Source organism: Brienomyrus brachyistius, chromosome 8 (genome assembly GCF_023856365.1).
Source record: "Brienomyrus brachyistius isolate T26 chromosome 8, BBRACH_0.4, whole genome shotgun sequence".
NCBI classification, from domain to species: Eukaryota; Metazoa; Chordata; class Actinopteri; order Osteoglossiformes; family Mormyridae; genus Brienomyrus; species Brienomyrus brachyistius.
In genome coordinates this window covers 4582866-4595255 of record NC_064540.1, presented here as the reverse complement: position 1 = coordinate 4595255, position 12390 = coordinate 4582866, and the positions used below count along the sequence as shown (strand labels likewise).

At 45.8% G+C, this 12390-nt stretch overlaps 1 protein-coding gene and 1 long non-coding RNA gene across 4 annotated transcripts in view; one reads left to right on the top strand and one right to left on the bottom strand.

The window, feature by feature from the left end:
* The window catches only part of LOC125747984 (uncharacterized), a 300948-nt gene that overhangs the window by 170011 nt on the left and 118547 nt on the right, over window positions 1-12390 (bottom strand). The window contains exon 2 of the long non-coding RNA XR_007399421.1: window positions 11710-11852. This is a non-coding gene — a long non-coding RNA (uncharacterized LOC125747984). The remainder of the gene's footprint in view (window positions 1-11709; window positions 11853-12390) is intronic.
* LOC125747956 (E3 ubiquitin-protein ligase RNF123) overlaps window positions 1-12390 on the top strand; it is a 92294-nt gene that overhangs the window by 10051 nt on the left and 69853 nt on the right. For 2 of the 3 annotated variants that reach the window (XM_049023654.1, XM_049023653.1), the window contains exons 17-24: window positions 1489-1588; window positions 1684-1745; window positions 3554-3625; window positions 3775-3895; window positions 4442-4543; window positions 7493-7593; window positions 7703-7898; window positions 8149-8294. In XM_049023654.1, coding sequence (XP_048879611.1) covers window positions 1489-1588; window positions 1684-1745; window positions 3554-3625; window positions 3775-3895; window positions 4442-4543; window positions 7493-7593; window positions 7703-7898; window positions 8149-8294 — 900 coding nt within the window. The remainder of the gene's footprint in view (window positions 1-1488; window positions 1589-1683; window positions 1746-3553; window positions 3626-3774; window positions 3896-4441; window positions 4544-7492; window positions 7594-7702; window positions 7899-8148; window positions 8295-12390) is intronic. The other variant, XM_049023655.1, reaches the window with a different exon arrangement.

The window sequence follows — 12390 nt, the reverse complement described above, 5'->3', positions numbered from 1 at the left end:
AATCAGGAACCTGTTTGCATTCGTTAGCTTTTTAAAACTCATTTTGCATGTGAATATCTACTGGTGAGCACCCCAAGGGACTCCTGTTCCCTATCGCAATGCCTCGGGAGGAAATACAATCATAACACTGACACTCATAGATACAAAACGGACGAATGGAACAGAACAATTGATTAATCCTAAATATGTATGTATTTTCTAATAGAATAGGATTGGGGTAACTCTAACGTTGTGTCTCCTATTGTGTGTAGAGAATTTTGATTTTTATTAATCTGTAGAGGTGGATATCAAGTGAAAACAGAACATTTGTACGGTGGTTTTTCTCTCTTATCTTTAGGGTCATGGGGATTTGAACCAGCAGCGTTCAGGCTGCGAGTTCATTTTCTTTCTCTGCAGACCCAATGACATTTGGTCCCGCTTTCCCAGAATGCAGCACAGGGAACATGGGGTGCATCTAAATTATGTGACACGATAATTTAATATACCTAGGAAGCCTAATTCATTGCGAGCTCAGCAGGACTCAGAGCCTGGATATTCATTCCGAGCCTTGCGTTTTCAGGGATGCCTTTTTGATATAGTGGGACAAGCATAAAAAGGTTGATCTGTAGCAGCTGTCTAACTGCTCAGCATGAGAATGCAGGTAGCCGTGGGGGAGGAAATGAGGTTTAAAACCCCCTCCTGGTGTCTGCTATTTATCATCGGCTGATAAGATCGACAGCATGCAGTGATCCTGGCCCAGCACAGACGGGAGTCAGCATTTCTTCCATCAATGCCTGCGAGGCCCACTCAATCAGCCGTTTGGCGTATTAAGAGCTGGAATCCCAGCACGACGGTGACAAAAACATGGCGTTACATTTATTTATTTAGCAAACACTTTTGCCAAAGCATCATTCATATGAGGATCGGGAAGTAGGGTCAGCTTTGTGGGAGAAGCTGGCTTTAAGGGCTCTGCTTAAACGCCCAATGGTGATATGATTACTCTGCCAGTGAGATTTGAACCCATTAGGTCAGTGTTTCACCATCCGGTCCCCGGGTACCACCAGACAGTCCACGTTTTTTGCTCTCTCCCAGCTCCCAGCCTGGCAGTCCGGATTTTTGCTCGGGACCTGGGAGGGAGCGAAAAAGTGGAGTTTCTGGGTGCACCAGAGGACCAGGGTTGGGAAATGCTGCATTAGATTATGTTTGCAGACCTCTCAACTAGTGTCTCCCAAGCCAGTCCTCAGGGCACACTGGACAGATCCACATTTTTTGTTTTATCCCTGTTTCCAGCCCAACTGTAAGGCATTTAGAGCTCCTGATTGCTTGGGTCAGGTGTTTTGGGAACTGGGATAAAACTAAATATGGATCTGTCCAGTGTGCCCCGAGGACTGGTTCGGGAAAGACTGCGCTAAACCACTGAGCTCCATGCCGCCCAGCACGATAAACGGCAGTGTGGGTAACCAGGGTTACGAGTAATACTTTGTTACTCCTCTGTCTTTGGCTCTGAAGGGGAAGGACGAGCGGGAGCTTCGAGAAGAAAGTGCGGAGGAAAGGCTGAGGCGTCGGGCGTATGAGAGAGGCTGCCTGAGGCTGAAGAAGAGGATTGAGGGTAAGCAGTGGCCTTCACCTCATCTGTCCCTGGAAGAGCATCATCTGAGGTGTGCTCAGTGCAGGCTTTAATGCATCTCCATCTGCCTGGCCCAGTGGTGGAAGAGCTGCAGATCCAGATCCTGAAGCTGATGCTGAACAATAAGGACAAGGGGACGGTACGTGTCCGTCCAAGGAGGCCGCGTCCTCTCGGCCGTGATGCGGCCGTCCTGAATGATGCATGATCACTCAGACACTAAAAACAGCTTGTCAGACAAAAGGTGCAAGAGGTCAGTGTAGAGAGCGCTGATATTTGGTGACTGCATAGTTTTATACCTGTGAAATGTCTTCTTAAGCCCTTATTGTTTATTCACAAGCTATGTACTGATTGCTTTGAGTATCGCTCATCTGCATATTAATATTCAAATAACCTAAATGGCAAGTATAAGAGGCACTTTACCGTCTACACCCAGGGGTTCTGGACCCCCTGGAAAAAATGTGACCTTGAATTTCCTCACCGTAACATTTTCAGGCCCCTATAAAGAGCAGAGTCCCCTGAATCTGTCAGGTGGTCTATGCCCCTATGTGCAACTAGCTAGCTTTGGGGGGGGGGGGGGGGAGCCACTTTTGCCTCCAGAACTTGTTGTATTCCTGTGCACCACTGTTATCAGCTGTTATGTTTGCACTTGTGTCCTTCCTGTTAGCTTTTACGAGTCTGGGCATTCTCCTCTCACCTCTCTCAATAACAAGGCGTTTCCAGACACCAAAACTTACATTCTCTGTAAACTCCAGACACTGTGGTGTGTGTAAATCCCTGGAGGGTGGCTGCTTCTAAGATACTGGAACCAGCGCATCTGGCACCAGCAAATACTTAGATCATGTACATTTGCCATTGTAATACTTAGCTGCACAGTCACTGAGCCTCTTGATCCTGTCTGTATGCAGTATGTACTGAGGATCAAGCTGTTTGTGTGAATGAGCAAGTGAACCTAATGAATTTTATTCTTTTTAAGCAAAACATGCTTATGTACCAGAAACACAAATTTCCGTGTGCTGACGTAAGTGAATTTTAAAGTAAATGTCGCTTCCCTTGGAGTCCGTTACTGTAGTAGCTTCTAATCAGCCTCTCGCATCTTCTGTGAGGATGTTCTATAAAAGGAAGCCTTTCATCTTGCTCAGGTCTATGGGCTATTTTTCCTGGACAGCCCATTTCAGGCCTGTCCGCAGCATCTCTGCGAACCTGGAACAGCTCCTCTTGATACATCCGTTGGCTGGTATTCGTTAGAATGTATGGAATCACTGCAACAGGGTGACCTCCAGAAGTTTCCCCCTGTTTTTGGGAACCTCATCTCACGGAGGCCTCCAGAAGACGTCATTATACTTGATTCATTCAGTGTTCATGATTAGAGTTTATTGTCATATCTACAGTAAACCGCCAATCCTACTGAGCAATGAATTTTTCACTCTGTGCTTCTGGCTGGTGGTAAAGCACGAGTTAAATACAAAAGACAGGTCGCAAATGTAAATGAAGGTGCGTAGAGTAAAACGGTAAATGAAATTGCAGTGAGGCTCAGCGGGCTAAGCCTCTGTGTCTGTGATCGGAAGGTCACGGGTTCGAGCCTCGGCAGAATAGACACACGTCCGTAGGTACCTGAGGAAGGCCCTTAACCCCCCAGCCCCATGGATGCTGCACGCTGGCTGTCCCTGTGCTGTGACCCCCCAAGCTTGTTTTCACCCCTACGTGTCTTATGGAGAGCGAGATGGAGTAGGCAAAAAGAGAATCTCCCTCTGGGGTTTAATGAATTATTTCTATTCTATTCTATTCTATTCTATTCTATTCTATTCTATTCTATTCTATTCTATTCTAAATTCGCACTGAGACAGCGCAATATAACAGGTAGCGTGAAGCTGTTTAATATGCACATAAATATGCGAGAGAGTGCTTGCAGCATTGGTAAAAATGGCCGACCTCGCCTTCTTGTTCTAGGGGGAGGCGTCACGGTATATATTCCTGAACAAATTCCGCAAGTTCCTTCAGGAGAACGCCAGCAACAGGGGGGTAAGGATTTCGGATTCCGTATGATCACGTGACGGTTACCTAAGGATGTGTTTCTGTGCCCCCCCCCCCCCCCCCCAGCCTGGGAGTGTCTTACGCTTGATACCCTTTGTTTTCGTTCGTTCGTTCGTTTGTTTTGCCGTGATCTTCAGAATCCCACGGTGCTGTGTCCTCCTGAGTACATGGTGTGCTTCCTGCACCGGCTGATCACGGCTGTCAAGAGCTGCTGGGACGAGGGCAAGAGGAAGGTTGCGGGCAGCATCTCCAGCGAAGGTACAGCGGAGGCCCATTAAAGACGGGCCATTACTGGGGCGGGTGACCTTGTGACACGACTGCAACTGTGCACCGTTCATTCTTAGCCTCGTTACTTTAATGATGAACTAAAAGCCTTTTAAAAAACACTCATGGTGTACACTGGAAAATTATTATTATTGCTATAATAAAGCACTAAGGGGAAATGAAAACTATTTTCTGTTAAAGCGACTGGTTGAAATCACATATTCGTACAGATTTTAAATGTTCCTCCGGAAGTTTCTCTGTAACCACAAGGCTCAAATTTAGGCCTTAATTGGTGTTTGATTACTCGAGTGGCACTTATGTCACCCAAATAAAATTACTTTTAAATCCTCTTGTAATGTATTTGCAGAATTTTAAAGTGATTTATAGTGGCTGTGTAGAAAGGGGATTGTATATAAATGGAATTGATTTGAATTGAGCTGAATCTTTTGAGGCACAAAGTATTTAAAGTGTTTTTGAAGTCTTGGTTCTGAGGTAATTAAATTTTTCTGTCCCGTTGCTGTTCTTTTTTCTGACTGTTAGAGGGTTATGTTCCACCACAACTGTTTTACAACGGGAAGGTGGATTATTTCGACCTTCAGCGCCTGGGGGGCCTGCTGTCTCACCTAAAGAAAACCCTGAAAGGTTTGTTCCGTTTCTGAGTCCGAAGGAAAGACTGAAATTAAAGCATCAGAAGGAGTGGACGGATTAATGGTTGGTCTTAAATTTTACCTGCAAGCATTGTGTTGTTAGGTTTGGAATAGGAGTTGTAAGATAGTACCAGTGTACCCAGTAAAGATAGGTTTTTGTGTAGCGTCTAAATGAAGTATTTAAGGAGGCACCTTCTCTTGGGCTTCTGGGAGAAAAATGAAGTGAAGTACTTGGAGAAAACGTATCAAAACATGGAGAGAATCTCCAAATGTAGCCACACAGATGCACATAAACGCACACATTCAAATTCCACCGGGCCTGAATTTAAACCCCCACCCTGGAGGGGAGGGGCAGATTGTGGATCCACCCTAAATTAAACACTGAAATGTAAAATTAAGAAATATTTCTAATTCCTCCAGTAGTCCCATAACATACACAAACGCATATTCCTGAGAGTTCCACTAGAGGGAGCAGTGTTTCCTTTTTCCTCAGAAATCTTATGAGAACCTAAATAATGCATTGGGCTACTTCTAATGTACCAGAGGCTGCTGCTGCTTCTGTTTTCACTAAATCCTCAGTAGGATGTTTGATTTAAGGTCTCTTATCATTCACCAGCTTTTACATGCAAACCCTCTGTCCTTTCAGACAATTTTTTTAGCTAATAGTAATATTCTTGGTAACGTTGATAGAATGTTTCCGTCTGTCTTTCTGCATAATGTGAAGTTCTGGTTCTTAGCAAATATTCCATATATGTATTTTAAAGATTTAAAGCATCCTGTGCTGTACACTTTATATTGTTCTTTAAAGTGCAAGAACGGAAAAAAACGGAGCGAAATTGGATAAACATGAAGGCTTTCTTGCAGTAATTCATCCTTAAGTGCAAATCTCGCTTTCCACAAAGCTGGAGAGGCAGCGTCCTGTCATATTACAGATCTGGACACATTTGCTTGTTTTCCCCCGAGACACATATTGGTTATCGTATCGCCTTGGTAATGCCCGTTATCTGCTGAAGACGTCGGGCAGATAGTGGAAGCGTGGAAGCTCGGTACCCAGAAGGAAATAAAGACTGATGGATATCGACCACTGCTTTGGTAACGAAGGAAGGGGAGGCCTTTGCAGCTGGGCCCGAAAGGGCGGGGGGGGGCAAAGTCGGTCTCCTGTTTTTGCTGTCTGGAAACACCCCCCCTCCCTCCCTTCTCTGGGTTGTTTTTTCCAGGAAATTAACCATATGGTCGGCTGGGTCTCAGGGATTGAACCTGTGAGATTAAAGTGAAGAACTTAGGATGTGATTTGGGGTGTGTGTGTATGTATGTGTGTGGGCTAAGTTTATATTAAATTGTGGAGACCAAATGTCCCCCCTATAGTGTGATAAAAACCTGTTATTTTGACGTCGTGGGGATCCTTTTTCAGGTCCCCACAAAGATCTGTGAATGCAATCAAAACATTAAAAATGCTAGAAATTTCGTATTTTGCCTGGTTACTTATGGTTAAGGTTAGGGCTGGGTGGGGGTTAGTGGTGTCGTGATTGGGATTTTCCCCATAGAAATGAATGGATGGTCCCTACAGATATATGAATACAGGTCTGTGTGTGTATGTGTGTGTGGTGCTCATTGTTGAGACAGTTTGATTCTTGCAGGGCTGTTTCTCATGTCTCCGTCAGAGAGGATCAAACAGCATAAACCCATAAACCCTCTTCCCACCTAACAGGGCTTCCTCAGCCTTTACCGAAGCAGCCCTGATTTCATTTAGCGCACCGACGTCTGTGCTCCTAATGCTCATTGCCTTGGCTTTTAGTGCTGTTTTCCAATGCTGAGCAGTTAAACACCAATACAGGACTTTCGCTACTGCTGCTGCCTGGCAGATTTCTAGTTCCCCGTACGAGTTCTGCAACCTACAGACCCGCAGACTGTGAATACTGCTGGTTTAAATGCCAGTTATGATCAAAGTGATAAGTAGTTGAGATAGTAATCCGCAGTGTCTATTGGCCATAATTACAGTGGTAATACTCTGGACCGTAAAAAATCATAGTTATTATAAAAAACATTATTACCAGCTTAGGGGTCATTATGGTAATATTAAACAGCATCATCAAACATCATCTTGAGTCTGAGCCCCTGTAGTTTATCCAGGTCAGCAGTCAGCTCAGGAATTGCATCCCGTTAATTACAGGGAGCATGGTTGGGGCCTTTTAATGGCACATGGATGCTGTATCACCGTATTCACTGCGCAGACTGAGATGGGAAGAGGCGATTTCAGAGCACGGTCGCACCTGTCTAGTGCAATAACGGGGTGGTCCAGGACATTTTTTTTTTTTTTTTGGGTGATCACAGCTGATAAAAGGCTCAGAGTAATCACAGCCCCCCTCCCCCGTGTGAGGTGGGGTAGCGCTCTGAATGCATTCCGAATTACGATGGATAAATGTCCTTTGCTGAGTTTTATGGGCAGTGAGTAGCAGCGGTGGCTTTGGGAGTAGGGAGTGAACGGCAAGTGTCTGTCGTTACTGTGGCTGGTGGGGGCTGTGTCAGTGTGGCACCTTGCAGGTTTATGGGTTAGACCTTTCGTTTTTATAGTGTCGCTGATTTATGGCTCCGGCGATTGCTTGAGTAAACACAATTTATGGCCAGTTAGAGGTCACTTCTGAAGGTGTTATGAAGTCTCTGTGTCGTAAAGCATTTGAATAATGAAACTGTATTTTTTTCTTTTTTTGTTCTTGTTTATGACGGTGAGTGTGTCAGATGGGTCTTCACCAACCCCCCCCCCGGTCTGCATGCCGTCTCATGTTATCGCTCTAGGGATGCGAGAGAGCCTGTAATAAATTGACCAGGATGTCTTCCTTGCTGCCTGCGATTTTTTTTTTTTTTTTTTTGCATCCCTCCCATCCCCTGGCGTGAATTTCCGTCACTCCCCGCCCGTTCAGCTGGTCGGATTCTCAATGTGTTTCAGATGACTTGGCCTCCAAAGCCAACATCATCATCGACCCCGCTGAGATCCAGGCCGCTTCCATGGATGACCTGGATGAGGATGATGAAAGTGCAACAGCCCTGGTATGGTTGGAGTACTTCCTAACTGTCCTTGGTTAATGATGCTGTTAAACACATGATTGTAAGAGGGCCAGCTGAACAGGAAGGCCTACCTGTCTCTATCTGTGACCAGCAGCGGCCGTTGGGTGCAGTGGCCACTGGGGGAGCTCTGGCCCGGCCCAGTTGGCTGAGCTCCCCGACGCTGGGTAGAGCCAACCGCTTCCTTAGCACCGCTGCAGTCAGCCTCATGACCCCTCGCCGACCTCTGGGGCCTCCAGAAAAGGTCAAAGTTCGTACCTTAGCTGTTGAGCAGAGAACAGAAGAGGACAGTAAGTATGCTTACAGGGGGCGCTTGCAAAAATGTGTCTGTAGTGCTTGCCATTCATAAAATGCAGATTGCATCTAGCAGGAATACAAAACTTAAGAAGGAAAAGAAAATTCTGATAGGATTAACGGAAAAAGTTATTTTAGATCTTTAATTTTTAACCATGAAATGCCATCTATGATTGATATGAGACAACTTACTGTTGCCTCATTCCTAATCCCTTGCCCCCCCCCCCCACACCTCCCCATACCTAGTTGAGGGAAGCCATGGTAACGATGGGCTGTTGCTGGGGCGACCGCCAGAAGAACCCGAGCAGCCAATCACGGAGAAGTCCTTGCTTGAGCTTCTGGATGGCATTGTGATGATGTATAACTTAAGTGTTCACCAGCAGCTGGGAAAGGTAAGTGGAGTCTGCTGACTCCTCAGGGAAAGGCTTCATTCCCAGTGCAGGAAAGAGAAGGTCCCGAGGGGGCCACCTGTGATGTTTGGTGAGGGCAAGGCATGTAGAGCTTTCAATCAGAAGGGACTGGAGACTCCTATGTAGTATTGCCAGCAGGAAGTATTTTAAAAGGTATAATATGCATTAGCATTTATCACGTAAGGATCTTAAATAGGAGGCCTAAAGGAGGCACAGGTAAGTGGGAAAGGTTTTTCCAGGACTTTCCCTGCTGTTAAAATGAACTTAGACGGGAGCCCCTTAGACTAACAAGTCAGGTGGGCACTGGGGCTTATGCAATAGCTTCTATATCGCCGGATGACCTTGATGGGGGGAACAGAGCAGCACTACCTTCCACGTCGATGTTTGTGCAGATCCACCGATTTTGTTTGTTCTCATTATATGGAAGCAGACATGTGGTCTGTTTTAAGAGCTCCGCCATCAGTCTGCGAGCTCGTTTGAAGATCTCCGGTTCACGCTGTGTGTGTTCGATGCCTTATTAAGGTCTGCTCCTCTTTCGTGTCCGATAGGGATTCCGTGATGAATTCCCCTTCTTTAACGAGTGGGAGCCGTCAGAGAATGTTCTGAGTAAAGGATATTGGCCACTAAATCAGTCCTGCTGTGAGCCATCTTTTATTCCGTTTTCATCGCAGCCTATACTGTCCACATGGAGCATTGAAGGACATGGAGGATTGAAGGCCTCATTTAGTCGCATTTTCTCAAAATCCATTCAAATTCCTCGATTTGCATCCATCTTTTTGAGACAAGACGTATGACCCTTTGTTCTCCTGGACTACAATCATTAAAATCTTTTAGCCAACCAGCCCATAACAGGGCTATCGTTATTCACTTCTCAGTTAAGTTTCAGTTTCACTTGGTTTTTTATAGCGCCTTTCTCAGTGCAGTTGCCCTGAGGCACTTAACATGAATTACTGTCGGATAGCATAACACAGTAGCTCTTCTCTGTGCCTTCTTCATCCAGACTCGAGTGCTGCTTTCGGCTTGCCAAGATTTAGACGCACAGATCTCTTTGCAAGATTGGGGGTTTTTGACCTGAGTGACTTCAGAGAGGAGCTGTTCCAGAAGTTATGGATCAGCAGAATCTTTTGTCAGACCTCGTGACGATGTGTAACGATCTGTGATAACCGCCTTTGCTGGGTAGCACACAGCTGGCGTTTTAGACGGGATCTGTACCTAATTTGATTATTTAGGCCTGGCCTGTGAGCTTCTGCCAGAAGCTTCCAGCAGAACTCTGGGAGACCTGGCGGCCGTGGGCGGACTCCATGATGCATGGCCGTCACAGTCTGCATCGACCCTCACGCGTGGCGGTGTGTGAAATGGACGCTGATGCGCTGGCAGGCGCATGAATCATCGCAGTCCCTGCTTTGCTGAGTGTTTCTTTTTTGCCGTTGGATGTCGTAGACAGGTGAGCATAAGACACAGCGGAGCATAAACTCAAGAGGCAAGGGGACACGGTACCCAAACCGCGAAAAAAAAAACACTGCGTCAGCATTCTGCCTCTGTGTATGTTTACTTACGTAAACTTACACATGTTAACTCATTCATTGAAATTGGCTGTTTTGACTGTCTGTCTGTTAAAACTGGGGTCTTTCTGAGGTGATGTATTTTTTAAAATTTAGTTGTAAACTTGCGTTAAATCTTCAACCAGAATTACCGGTGTTATGTCTCGTTCCGCAGCAGCTACGCCACTGAGTCAAATGACTTGTTTTCGGACTGTAACACTTGGACGACCCAAACGCCATGTGACATTTATTTAAAGTCAGCTTTTGATGTCACTGCCGACAATATACAGCTGCTAACACTGGAGCTGTGCGGCTGTACGTCAGTCAGTGTGAATGTATAAATATTTACCGTCCTCTTCCCTTCATCTCCTTCTTCTCCGCAGAAAGGCCATAAAACATTATAACAGCCCGGCCTTGCCTTGTTGAAAAGATCAGATCTGCAGACTAATTCAGAGAGAGGCTGCTCTGAAAAAGCGAATAGAGACTGCTCTGATTCAGGCTACAGGAGTGTCGGGTTCTGGGTGCTGAATTTTAAGTCGGACTCAAAGATTCGCATCTCGTGTCATTGTTTCCGAAAGCAGACCCGGGCAGATAAGCGCGAGAGGCCGGCTCGGCTCGTCTGTTTATTGCGCTTTATATCTGCGATGGCTTACATGCGGTAACTTCCTGACACCCAGAATTAGATGAGGAAACTGCTGGCGTAGCAGAAAATGGCTAGTAAGAGGAGTGAGACTTTGCTGGTTATGGGGTGAGTGTGTCTGGAAAGACACAATGAAGAAAAGGACATTGGATCGAGATGGAACCACAGCTCCGTTCCATGGGATTTCAGGTTGGGAATGTCAGTTACTGTTGGGCAGGTTCGTCTTCATACCTTAAAACCCAAATATTATACATTCTTGTAAACATGATTCTGAATCACAGACCAGAATCCAGTAGTAAGCTGATCTTGGCAGAACTGGCTTCAGTTTTGAAACTGTTAATGCCGTCCCAAAAAAAACAAGATTTACGACATGCAGTAAGACTAAGGGACAAAGAATAATGGGCAAAAAATGATCTCAGCACTCTTATGTTTGTCTGCACTGCTGACTTCTTACAGCCATGTCAGGATGTACTTTGCACGGATGCATGTTCACCGTAGACATTCTCTCCTGGCCTTTCCACTCTTGGCTCATGTTTTTGTCTGTAGGATCCGCTATATGCTGACAGTGACATCGCTGCAGCTTCTAGCTCTGTCATGTACGCCAAAGTTAATTCAGTCACCTAAGCCAGTCCTGCGAAGCCTAATCTGTATGGCTGGTTCTCTAAGCCCTGCGAATGGTGTTGGCAGAACAGGTGCTTAAACCGCTGGAAGACTTTCTAGTCAGCTTTTTATTTTGTCCTTTGTTCTGTTTCCTTGTCCAGCCATATGCAGATAGTTTCATTACATGTTATTCATTTAGCAGACACTTCCATCTAAAGTGATGCACATTTTGGAAAGGCAGAGTCAGCAATTCGGGCTGAAGGGCTTTGCTCAGTTGTGAACCCTACTGACCCTGGGATTTGAACCAGCAACCTTCTGCTCAGAGACACAGCATCCCATACAGTCCAGTTGATGTACATGATGCGCATTTGTGGTTGATAAATGTATTATAAAAGTGCAGAAGTTCATGTCAGTGCAAATAATGTTGTAGTAAGTACCATATGTACAAAACTGTACATCCATCCATCCATCCATTTTCCAAACTGCTTATCCTACTGGGTCGTGGGGGTCCGGAGCCTATCCCGGAAGCAATGGGCACGAGGCAGGGAGCAACCCAGGATGGGGGGCCAGCCCATCGCAGGGCACACTCACACACCATTCACGCACACATGCACACCTATGGGCAATTTAGCAACTCCAATTAGCCTCAGCATGTTTTTGGACTGTGGGGGGAAACCGGAGTACCCGGAGGAAACCCCACGACGACATGGGGAGAACATGCAAACTCCACACACATGTAACCCAGGCGGAGACTCGAACCTGGGACCCAGAGGTGTGAGGCAACAGTGCTAACCACTGCACCACCATGCCGCCCCTCAAAACTGTACAATATATGCAAAATAATACAATGCATAGCGTGAGATATGTACAACAATGAGTTATTGCATGGTAATGAGGTAACAGTGTACACTGAATGAGTTTATCAGTACCTGTTCAAATACAGTGCTTCAATGGAGCTGAAAAACACTCATATGTGTTGAGTGTGCAGTGAGTGGAGCAGGACAGGAAGATTAACAATGTTAAGGGCAGAGCCCTATTTCTTGACTGCTTTTTGTTTTATGGGGCTATTATTAGACCCGGACCTAATTGTAACGGTTCAGTTTAATGGGATCTTTTGCATTGTGAATGTGAATGTAACATGCAGTGAAATGTCCCCACAAGGTAAAAAGAAAACAGGTTTTTAATCACATTGAGGGGATATTACACGCACACGCACACGCACGCACACACACACACACACACACGCACAGGCATTCCCCTTGACGGTGACAGAGCCTTGCAAAAGCAAAGACAAAAA